The 12,730-nt window shown below is 41.3% G+C and overlaps 1 protein-coding gene across 1 annotated transcript in view; it reads right to left on the bottom strand.

Annotated features, from left to right (window-relative positions):
- The window catches only part of HMCN1 (hemicentin 1), a 563,772-nt gene that overhangs the window by 321,129 nt on the left and 229,913 nt on the right, over nucleotides 1-12,730 (bottom strand). The window contains exons 43-46 of the mRNA XM_088453882.1: nucleotides 6,555-6,651; nucleotides 4,509-4,631; nucleotides 3,082-3,243; nucleotides 621-902 (exon numbers count right to left, since the gene is read on the bottom strand). Coding sequence (XP_088310008.1) covers nucleotides 621-902; nucleotides 3,082-3,243; nucleotides 4,509-4,631; nucleotides 6,555-6,651 — 664 coding nt within the window. The remainder of the gene's footprint in view (nucleotides 1-620; nucleotides 903-3,081; nucleotides 3,244-4,508; nucleotides 4,632-6,554; nucleotides 6,652-12,730) is intronic.

Here is a 12,730-nt window from a genome sequence, read left to right as displayed (position 1 = left end):
TCCACAGCAGCTGGCGTGCTACATGTTGCCTACCCCTGCTGTGTAATATAATGTATGAGTTCACGTTGTACTATATCATGTAATATTATAATGACCTGCCAGCTTGTAATTAGGATACAAAATGCTCAAGTACTATACCACTTTCTGACAAGGCTCATGTTTGTGAACTGATTTAATACTGCAGATCAAAGCACTATTTGGATGAAAGCAACATAGTTGAACACAGTTTATATAAGAAGAGCAGGAGTAAAAGTAAAGCAAAATCACAACAAACTTATAAATGCATTATTATTTTGCAATGCATTGTGAGTTTTAGCCCTACTATTTAATAGTATAAGTGAATGAAATTATATTTCAACTTTACTCCTAATTTTACCTTTCTGGATAAAAGAGATAAATAAAAACTCCATAAACCAAGAATGAACCTTCTTGTAGACACATCTATGACATTTATTTGCACTCTTTATAAAAGTGAATTTGATGAGTAACAATTATCATTGAGACCTATTTGCATCAACAAGCACAGAAATAGTAATCACCAAAACATCAATAAACTCCACCAATGCTTTTCCGTTTCTGCCATATAAAAAGTCAGCCATCAGTAATGTACTACTACTTACTAAATACCCTCAGGTCGTATTTCTTATCAGACTGTCCAGCCACATTCACTGCTACACACACATAATGGCCAGAGCTTGACACATAAACCTTCTCTAAATGAAGTTGTCTCCCATTGTTGAGGATTTTGACTCCATTTCCATTAATTACGGGAACACCATCTCGCAGCCAGGTCAGCATAGGCTGAGGATTTCCACTGGACTCACACTCAAGAGTCACATTATTTCCTTGGACCACCACAACCTCAGTGGGAACTTTTCCATTGTCACGTATAGTGGGACGGACTGGAGGAGATAAAATTCAATCTTGCAGCTTTAGAATTAAATTTGCATTGCAGAACCATAATATATTACAATAACCAAGATATGGTATTCAAATTTAGCAATGTACAATTATAAATATAAATCACTTTACACATGCAAAGGTAGAAGTTCATAGGTGACCAACATGCACCAGATCCAATATTCCATTGTTTGAATGGGAATTGCATAATATATTCCTTCCATGTTTCAAATCAAATAAATACAAATGTGTTTAGAAAAAGTGTGCACACATTACCTGGTCCCAAGTATGTGTCCAGGGTTGTCTTTTTATGTAAGCCTCTACCTTTTGCAAACAATTGCTCCATGCAGGACATTTGCTGTATTATATACTAGCTAAAGTACCCGGCGTTGCCCAGGTTTAAATCTTCAAGTTATTAAGTTTTATTATGTGATGTCATCTAAATCTATATAGTGAAAGGCCCAGAACAGGCTCCCTGGGTCAAAGTTCTGCCTGGCACAGTCCACCGTGAGGCCCGACTGGGACCCCAACCACTTCATTAGGCAAACCAATTGCCACCCCTCTGTGAAGTTTTCATCCAAATCCAGGGAGGTCCGACCACGACTCTAAACCCCCTAAAACCTAGCCAGGATCCAACTGGATCACCTCATGTTGGCTTCATCCCATTCGGTGCAGGGCTGTCTGAATGCATAACCGGACAGACAAACAAATAGACCAATACATTTTATACTGTATATAAGATTTGTCACTTTGTTGCGTTGCCGGTCTGATAGCTTACTTTTTCGATATTAAATAACTTTGTAAAATTTGGCAGCTTTGCCTTGAGAGCTGTGGAAGATATTCACCAAAAAACTTCTTCTTTTATATATATTTTATATATATATATATATATATATATATTATATATACAGTATATAATACTGTATATATATATCCAATTATTTTATATATTGGTGCGAAAACATTACCATATTTATATGGTATTCTCTTGACATGACTTAGAAACCGTACAGAAACTAAAGAGAAAAAAGTTTATATTCCTTGTGCAAGATGATTTTGCAGTAACCTGAATACCATACCACAGCTACTGTACTAGTACATCAAGGTACAGATGAAGCAAGCCTCAAAGGTACTTCTCACATGCATGAAATATGTCATGGCATCAACTGTGTTTCCCAAAGAATTGTATTAAGTACATTGAGTAATAGTTTTTGACCAAAAGAGTAGTAGCAATCGAATCCATGACCCAAGCCACTGCCCAAAAATTCTTAGTTAACCCCATCACTAGACAGCCTGGAGTGGCTCCAACTAAAACATGGGGATAACTACCAACTATCTGCTAAAGAAATAACTGGGAATCTTCCTGGCAACCTTGTACTGTGGGTTACAGATAAGGATCAAGACTCTAGAAGGGGCAACTAAAGGCCCCCATACATCAGCAATTGATTGCAGCAATCATGCAATTTGCAATCGATTGTGTATAAAAATCTTTCCATTTTTCAATCGATTGCAGAATTGCTACAATCTGCAATCGATTGAAAAAAGGGAAAGATTTTTATACACAATCGATTGCAAATTGCACAATTGCTGATGTACTGTATGGGGGCCTTTAGCTGTCCCAGAGAATCTTTGAGACCCCTCTACATATGCTGGGGCAATTCTGATGGTAAAGTTGCCAAAAAATACATTTGACCACTTCCATTCAAAGAGCAGATTTAATTTAAAGGCAAGTGAATCCTATGAATAGCGCTGCAAGAGTCCACCAAAAGGCCAGTATCAGTACTGCAATCCAAACAATTAAATTAATTTATTGAGTGCAGCCAACATCATGGTAACACAATGAGAACTCATGAATGGCACATTAAAATTGCGATGCACCTATTGTCCCTTTAACAATCACTAGATCTGTAACAGCTTTTCAATACTACTTCAAAAATAAATACAGTACAGTAGTTAGAGCACCCTTATAGGGAGAATTATTCTGGTTATACTAGAATAATTATATGAGTATTTTGCTCTATAAATAATATTTGATAAATTAACATAGTATTCTATAAAAAATATTTGTATGCATTTAATAAATGAAAAATAGGTATCTAATTTCAAAAAAGGGGGATCAAACAATAATCTGAATGGAAATTATTGTTTTAACTGATAATGCGAATTATTGTTTATAATTACCATAAACTTTCACTTTATACGTCTTTGTCGCAGTCCCTGCTGAGTTAAAAGCAGTGCAATTATATGATCCTGCATCTGATTTCACAACTGCAGCAATCTGCAGATGTCGACCTCCAGAATGTGAATGAACTCGGCTTGTATCATCTGGCTTTAGTGCAACATCTGCAAAACAAAACAACTAAGTGTTCCATTCACTGATGACAGAAGTGCGACTTCCACATAATCAGACATGTGCGCCACCTATGCCTATTCAGAATCATAATTGTACAGTATGTCTTCTAGGACTTGTGCAACAATGTGTAACAATGATGACTAACACTATATAATAGCTTCTATTGGCTGATAGTGTAATGAACGATTTACTTGTACCAGTAATTTATATAGCACACACATTCTGCAAAGGTTTACAGAGAATATTTCAGTCATTTCCATCAATTCAACATGGGGAAGACATAAAAACCCCACACTGATAGGGCCATGTTGGAAATTGAGACTATAGTGCTGTGAGGTAGTAATAATAACCACTACGGTAAACCAACCAACCGATACATATGACACTTCACTACATTATTGTTTTGTGGACAAATAGTGTAATGTGACTTTCATGGGGCATAAGTTTAACCAGGCATATGTCATGCCTGACATATGCCTGGTTAAAATCATATTGCTTTTAGCTGGACAGATGTTGAGATACGTTAGACCAGCACACACACATACACACATAAATAAGCTTTGTAGTCATATATCTTTTTCTGCATATGTCTAGAGCACAAAATGTGTTCAACACTATTCCTGCCATTGTCTCTTCTTTGCACAAGTTAGATTAGCTATGGAGTATACAAAGTGTATAGAAAGTGCACAGTATGTTGAAAATTGTAAATAAAAAGCAGATTGCTGAAGAAGAAAGAAATAATTAACTAAATTGAATGCAAACATAAAATTTCCAAGGAGGATAGAACAAACTAGACCTTATTGTGACCGACCTCATCAAAAAAACAGATATTTTCTTCTGTTGTTGTTAAAATGCTACATTCATTTTTCACTATAAACATACTATATGTATATAACATGCAAATACTAAACCAGTACAATACACAGTATATGTACTATACAATTAATAATTCTACCTGACTTTTTTTTATAACAGTTTACAGCACCTGTAATCCCCCAAATATGTGAATCTGTGCTTTTGAGCATTGTTAACAATAAATGCAGAGAGGTGAAGATGATCCTTAACAACTGATTCTGTAAGACAATAGGTCACACTCACCTCCAAGAGAATACTTTGTACTGCCACATTCAAAAGTACATTATAGCTGCTTGCCTGTCATTAGGAATCTATTTTTGTTCAAATAAAAGCATTTTTGCAGGAGCATATAAACTAAAGCTTGTTGCAATTTGAAATTGCATGTAAGAAATATACTTACCATTTTTTTTCCAGGACAAAGTTGGAGCTGGAATGCCAGATGAATCACACACAAGGCTAATTAGTGTTCCTTCAATGACTGTAACCTCTGATGTTTCCGCAGAACCCTTTATCGTGGGGGGAACTAAAATACAGAAAATATGATAGATGGATAGATAGGCAGATAAATTGGAATAGAACGTTTTACTTTTGAAGAACAATCCACTCGCCAGTTAGATTTCTTTATATGGTACAAAAGTAACAGCAATAAAAACAGTTCCTGTGCCAACTGGCTCATCTAATATTTTGGTGCCTTAACATTTGTGCCACTTTTTCCAGAGAAAAAAAAATCTTTCACCACTATTTAAGTAACGTATCTTCCAGGGAAGTGCCAGTGAAAAATGTTTGACTTGGTAAAGACTTTTCTTAAAAGTGTAAACATTTAAGGCTCCTATAGGTTAATGTTGTGGGGGAAGCAAAACAATTGCTGGTAGGCTACTTTGAGTACATTGTGCATGAGCAGCGATAAGTCAGCGTATTAGTACTGATTATTCATAGATCTTCTCTCCTATTGTTTTCGGGAAAAAACAAGCGTCAAAAAGTTACACTTTTCAGCACTTGTTAAATTGGCACTTTGGGCCTGATTCAGAGCTGACCAGAGCACTCGCTCTGAATCAGGGCCCTCCTACCTTTTTTTGGAGCATCCTCATGGACGCTCGCATAGCTGTGGGTTACCACCCACAGCTATAGCGAGCGTCCATGATGATGGTCGCGATGGTCTTCACCATCGCGACCATCGGGCTTGCGACGGAGACCCTGCAGTAGGGTCTCGCTGCCGCAAGCCCTGGAGTGATTTTGGCTCTATCAGAGCCAAAATCACTCCCACTGACATCACTAGTGATGTCAGTGGGGCCGGCTTGAGACGGTAGGCGTTCCCATGGGAACGCCTCCGTCTGGCAGGCACGCCCCCGGCACACCCACCAAAGGGGGCGTGCTGTCAATCAACATCGTCAACACGCCCCCTTTGGTGCGAGACCCGGGGCGATGGAGAGCCCGTCGCTCGCCGGGTCTCGCGCATGCGCACGACGGAGCTCCCTCCGTCGTGCGCATCCGCAGTGTGGGAACATCGACCCACTTGCGAGCGTACTGCCACTCACGAGCGGGTCTGAATGACCCCCTTTGTACAGTCCCCTAAAAACCTCTATGGGGACAGCTATAATCTGTGAAAAACAGGGTAAATGTTGGAGAGATCAATGTTTTCTCCTACCGTATGTTAACTCTCCCATAAATAGGGTAAAGTGACAAATTTGTTGGAGTTTAGACTTTTCACTGATTGCTAAATAAAGTTTACACTATAGCTGAATATCCTTAAAAAAATCATATATATACCAAAATATACAAAAACATTTATTGAATAGTTAATAAAGCATACAGTACAGAATTAATTAATTATTTTATTTGATAATGCATATTTTAAATAATATATGAACACTGACACAAGAGGTTTTTTTGTATATTTTTGTTTGTATAATTACATGTATTTTGAAGTGCCATACAACTATAGTGTAAAAATGGGATTTCTATAAATTTTTTAAAAGACCCTGATAATTTTTTATTTTTTTTTTCAATTGTCAGCTTATATATCTATATATATATATAAAAAATTATTTTATTTTTTCTAAATTCTGTACATACTATAGATTACTTGTCAGCAATCAGTAATTTTATTAATATAATAATATATTCAGTTCTTATTGATATATTATTTTCTTCAGCATTTGATATTGTGGTGTTTCTTTTTGGCTAATAAATAGACATAAATCTCCATTTTGGAAAAACATGCACTCAGGAGGTAAATGAAAGTTAATTAATTCTAATTTGCTCCCAACTTTAAATCAGCCCATATATTTTACAATTTGTGTTTATCCTCTATTAAAAAGTATACATGTATATTATTTGTGTTATGTCCTATAAATTAATTATATACTAGTTTTGATAATTCATGGTAAAATGAGTAATGATTTGCTTTATACTTAAAATAGAGAAATAAACAGTAAAAATGACATACCCAATATATTGACATTGAAGTTTTTTTCTGTTTTCCCAGCAATGTTAACAGCCTCACAAGAATACCGCCCAATGTCTTTCACCTGAGCAGCCCCAATCTGAAAAAGAAACCTAATGTATTTAGAAAGCATTGATACTGTAATATCAATAAATAAATTGACTTAATATATCTTATTACTTGTAAACTATTCTTCAGGTGTGTGATCTAACCATCCTACAAAAAAAATGCAATTTGTACTCAGTCTAAGTACACTATATAACGGCAACACTTTTTGCCAATATAAACCATTATATTTAAAATGTCAAAAAGAAAAATTAGGCCTCTTTAAATAAAGACAATCCTGATGCTTCATTACTTTCTTGGATCAAATAATGAGACAAATGAAAGCAAGGATGTAACATTTAATTGTTGAGCCAATTAGAAAAATTTAGGAGAGGGGTGGTAGTAATTACTGTCAAGGAAACTCATGCTCTGCACTTCTCATCATGCGTATGGACTAGTTGCACATGCTGGATGAAGTCTCAGTTTGGGCTTATAGCCCAAAGAGGCTTCACAGTACGTGTGCCAGCCTTGTGCATGATTAGTAGGTCTGGTAGGACCCAGAATATGCATTCTTGTCTCCCCTACTGTCCCTTCTCCACATTTTCTATGTCACTGCTCAAAGGTTGAACTACCATTGTAGAAGGCAGTGCAGAAATGGGTGCCACTCCCCCCCCATCCACAGTCACCATGGCAATTGAGTAGTTTGGCCATTAATTGCAAGTGAAATAAAGACTTGATTGTAGTATTTACAGTGAGAAGAACCCAATGGAATTACCTGGATTTCTGTATAAATTGGTCATAACATGTAATCTGATTTTCATATCAATTTTAAGAATATACAACACAGTTGCCTGCCCTATAAAAACCACTCACAAAGCATTGCCTGATGTGAATTAAGCCTTGAAAAAAATGAGGTTGCGGAAAATGTTATATTAGGAATTGTTGACTTGCATAAAGCCAGAAAGGCTTCCAAAATTTCTCTAAAAGCTTTTATATTTTCAGTTCACAGTAAGCCAAAAAGTATCTATAAATGGAGAAAGCTCAGCACTGTTGCCACTTGCTCTAGGAGTAACCATCCTGCAAAGATGGCTGCAAGAGCACAGCACAGAATGCTCAAAGAAGTTACAAATTATCGTAAAGTGTCAGCTAAAGACTTACCGAAGTCTCTGAAACTTGTAAAAATATCTCTTCACAAGTGTACTACTGCATGTGTAAAATACTGAACAAGACTGATGATCATGGCAAGACACCGTGGTAGATGTCACTGCTGTCCAGGACATATTGCTGCATGCCTGAATTTCTCTGAAGAGCATCTGGATGTTCCACAAAATTTTCTCTGGATAGATTAAATGAAAATTGAGTTGTTTGGAAGGAACACACAACACTATGGGGCCTATTCATTATTCTTAAAAGTAGGTGAAAATATTAATTTTCACCCTATTCATTAAAGAGGTAGCGCAGGAGATTTCACTGATATCTCTTGCTTACCTGTCATTCCCGAAGGAGAACGTCTTCAAACAGTATTCGGACCTCCTTATTTCTCCATTCATTAAACTCCACTCTTGATTCCCTGCACCTTCCTATGGGAAGGAGTCCTGGATTCCAAAGAGGAATCCATTTGATACCCTCCGACCCTATGGAAGTAGCAGTGGTAGGGAACACAGGAACAATTGATCTTCAGATCAGCTGTTGCCACACTGGAGCAATGTTGAATTTTAGTATCCATCTGCTACCTGACGGCAGTGCTTAATAAATAGGAGAAAAAAGGCACAGCACACCTTCATCGAAACATCATCCCAACTGTATAGTGGTAGGAGCACCTTGATTTGGGACTGTTTTGTTGCCTCGGGGCCTGGACTACTTGCTCTTATTGACAGAAAAATGAATTACAGTGTTTATAAAGACACTTTGCTAGAGAATATAAGGCTAGCAGTTCCCCAACTGAAGCTCAACAGAAGTTAGGTGATGCAACAGGATAATGCCCCAAAACACAGAAGTGGCATGACATGAGGAAGCAGTTCACATCAGAAATACCAAGAATATTGTTGAACTGAAACAGTTTTGTAAGGAGAAAACAAGAGATATGGTAAGAACTTACCTTTGTTATCTCTGTTTCTACGAAGTCCATAGGGTCCACAGGGTTGACCTTGGGGTATAGGTTGGGAACCAAATCCGGGCACCACGCAGTTAAAGCTTTTAGCTCCCAGGATGCACTTGGGTCCACTCTCCCTATAACCCCGCCCCCCAGCCAGAGGCACCTCAGATTGTAAGTAGCCAAAGGCCGGAGGAGGAGAGAAAAAGAGAGAGAAAACTGGAACACTCTAGAACCATACTCACAGAAAAGGAGACGGGAAGCCGGTGACCAGTAACACAGCCCATATGAAGCCAGGTGCGTCAGGGCGGGCGCCCTGTGGACCCTATGGACTTCGTAGAAACAGAGATAACAAAGGTAAGTTCTTACCATATCTCTTGTTTTCTACTTCAGGGTCCATAGGGGGTCCACAGGGTTGACCTTGGGGATGTCCCAAAGCAGTTCAACCAAGGGTGGGGACGCTCCTGTGCTGAGAGGAGAATCCGTCGCCAAAAAGGAAGCATCCTGAGAGGCAAAGGAAACCAATGCCTAGAACCTTAAAAAGGTATGGACAGAAGACCACGTGGACACCTAGTAAGGCAAAACAGCCGAGGCGCCACGACGAGCCGCCCACGAGGGTTACACGGCCCGAGAAAAAAAAAAACAAGCCTCAACGACAGAAATGCCCACCCATGGGTAGGCCCCTGAGGAAGACATACGAGGCCATCCAGTCAACATTTCATTATAGGCCGGCCATCGTTTCCTGTTAAAACCAGAAACCGCAGACCACCAATAAGGAGTCCGCTTACCATAAGGAACTTGAACGGATCACATAAAGCCAAAGAGGCCGGACCACAGTCCATGAGGCCACAACAGCCGAGAGGACTGGGAACTGAATGGCCATACCATAAGTTCCAGAATAATATGGAACCTAAAAACCACTTTAAGAAGAAACACAGGGCGAGAGCAACTCACACCCTGACATGATGCCCTCCAGAAGAGGGAGCCACATGAGAACGCTCCCCATTCAGACACTCTCCTGGTTGATTTAAACACCCTGAGAGAGAGAGAGAGAGAGAGCTTAAACAATAGACCATGTAATGGCTATCACAACCAGCGGTTCCATTGACTGTCCCCGGAGGGAACAAAGAACCACTACTAACTCCCCAGGAGTCCCTAGGGAGGACAAGTGGAGACATAATCCAGAAAACACTCCAAAGGATGAACTGGATACCAGAGCGGAGCAATTCCATATCTTAACCATACCGACAGTGTAGAGATCCGCACTGTCAGGAAGGCCAGGCCAAGGGTGAAACCCAAGCCAGCTGGAAGGAATGCCAGAATATCTGGAAATCCTGGACACCGGAGGATCGTATCGACAGGTACGATACCATAAGAATTATGTATGCCACAGTCCGTGGCAGATCCCAGCAAAGTCTGGCCTATCTGCTCTAAACATCTCAATGAAGACAGAGCCAGGGAAGCCCGAGGACCACAGTAGGGGCGCAGTTAAAGACAAGCGATCCAGATCCAGGGAAAAACAAGGACCCTGAGACAACAGGTCCAGATAGTGAAGCAGTAGGAACGGAGCATCGAGGAGGAGACTCCGAAAATCTTAGTACCAGTGATGTCTGGGACGACCTGGAGCCCCCAGAAGGAAAGCCCCTCCGTCTCGAATTAAACTTCCGAAGACCTCGAGGAAGAAGGGAGACCGGAGGACACAGGTACACAAAGTGGAAGGACCACTTCACTGACAAAGAGTCACTGAAGGTAGCTTCAGTACTCCTAGAGCTGGACTGTAACACCGGTAATGTGTGATCGAGTCAGAAGGCCATGGGGATCAATCCCCTCAGGGAGGCCCCCTCTGCTCACCAGGAGTTCAAACCTCTCTTGGAGAAGAGACTAGTCCCCGGGATGCACGCCGTGACGGCTGAGGAAGCCCGCTTCCCAATGGAGAGCTCCGGGAATAAACACCGCAGAGTTGGCCAGGAGAAGACCCTTGGACTATGTCAGAATGGGTGACATTCCTAACATTGCCACCCAACTACCAGTGTTGCCTAGATGGAAGCCACTGTTGTGACACTGTCGGACTGAACCTATTCAGGTTTACCGTGACAAATGGGTTAGGCCAGAGTGAAAGTCCAAGACAGCTTAAAGTATCAACAAGGTAAGTGGCAGGGCAGAAGCGACAGACGTCCAACTGCCCCGAAATGAATGCGGACCAGACACTGTCTTTAGCAAAGAACACCCTGGACGAGATGGCCATAGCCACCCGGACAGAGACCAACTCGCCTCCGTAGAAAGTATCATCGTTCGAACAGCGATCCGATGGAAAAAACTCGATCCATCTGGAGGGGAGTCAATTATGGCAAGGCCTGGAATGGAACTGAGCACATTCCACCCTACCAAAAGGTAGACACTCTGGTAGACCGCGCATCACAAAGAGTAATGACATATGTCGACTGCGTAGATATCCGCACACTCGAAGTTGAAGAGTGGAGATCTTGTCTTACGCCAGAAAAATTCTCAGATTCTGAGAATCCAGCAGTGCTCCCAGATGAAGAAAACCCTGTGAGGGATGCAGGGAGGACTTTTCTGTGACGAGAAGAAGCCCCGGTTATCCTGACCTGGCGGTAAAGTACCTTGGTGATCCTGCTAAAAGTAGGAGACCGTCCAGAGAAAGGAGCATTCGGATACACTGAACAGGTGAACTGTCAGAAAATCCATAAAGCTGGTAAACCCCGGTGGAGTTGAGGACAGCCCCAAAAGGCAGAGCCCGAAACTTACAAGTGTTGCTGTGGCACAGCAAACCTGAACCCATGCTGATGAGAGGGCTCTGTATGTACCAGTGGGTACGTATCCTGAATACTCGGATATACCATAAAATCCCCAGGTTCCAAACATCGGATGATGGAGCATGGACGATTCCACCTGAGTCAAGGCACCGTTGGAATCTGATTCAGGGATTTGAGACAGAGTATAGGCAAAGGAGGACCAGTCGGTCACCGCCCCAAAAAGAAAGTAGAACAACCAGTCCCTCACTGAGATAGTGAGGTTGGCCGAAATAGCTCTGCTTACCACAAAGACTGTATAGCTTTCTGGGATTGTAAGGCCCTGATCAGTTCTGAAGAAGGGCCCGTGTAACAATGCCTGTGAGGAGGCTGCATGAGCAATGAGAGGCCGTTGAGAATCAGTACCTCACTCTGGAAATTCCCCAGATGTAGACCTGTCCCGTCAGGCTGAGGGTATATCCTCAGGTGTAGAAACAGGGTCGTCCGGAAGTCCAGGACTGCTCGGTACTGGATAAGGTGGCCCCCGTGGAGGCCGACAGCCTAGGAAAAAACAGGCCTTTAGGCTGACCCTGAGGACAAAAAGACTTAACAGAGTTAGTCCGAATGTAGTGGGAGTAGCTAAAGACGGTATCTCCCCATTAGTGATACTGCCAATGATGCAACGATCTTGTCAAGGTCAGGACCAAACAAGAACTTCCCCCTGGAAGGAGTGTGCACCTCTGCTTTCCCATAACGCAGCCATAGGGTACTGCGGCGGATACAGACGCCGCCGAAACCCTGAAAGTTAGAAGACCGGCATCCCATGAGGTAATCCCACATATGACCACTGCATATTTTGTGAGCGGCAAAAAGATATTTGAACCTCAGACGTGTTGGAGGGGAAAAACGTCACAAAAGCATCACCATGCGATGGCCATGGTAGGACGGGCAACAGGCCCTGAAAACGAGTACATTGATTTCAGGCAAAGTTACCACCTACGGATCCGTAAAATTCGTCCAGGCTGGGATGGGAGGCGTATTAATGCCTGTAACCCGATGATTAACATACAAATCCATCCCAGAAGGGGATTTCCATTACTTGTGAGGACCCTCAGGGAATGGGAAACAGGAGGCCTTTGTGACTCCTCGTATCTGGGGACAGCCAGACTCCCGCTATGAGATCCACCCGCTGGGCAGAAAACGGGAGATGTATGATACTGGTGCAGGATCGACATTCTCTATATCCAGAATGAGCCTGGCTACCAGCCCCAAAGCAGGGATAATAATACTTG

This window comes from Taudactylus pleione, unplaced genomic scaffold (genome assembly GCF_031769625.1).
Source record: "Taudactylus pleione unplaced genomic scaffold, aTauple2 ptg000602l, whole genome shotgun sequence".
In the NCBI taxonomy this organism is placed as follows: domain Eukaryota; kingdom Metazoa; phylum Chordata; class Amphibia; order Anura; family Myobatrachidae; genus Taudactylus; species Taudactylus pleione.
Note: the sequence above shows the minus strand (reverse complement) of the source record. Positions and strands in the feature narration are given on the sequence as shown.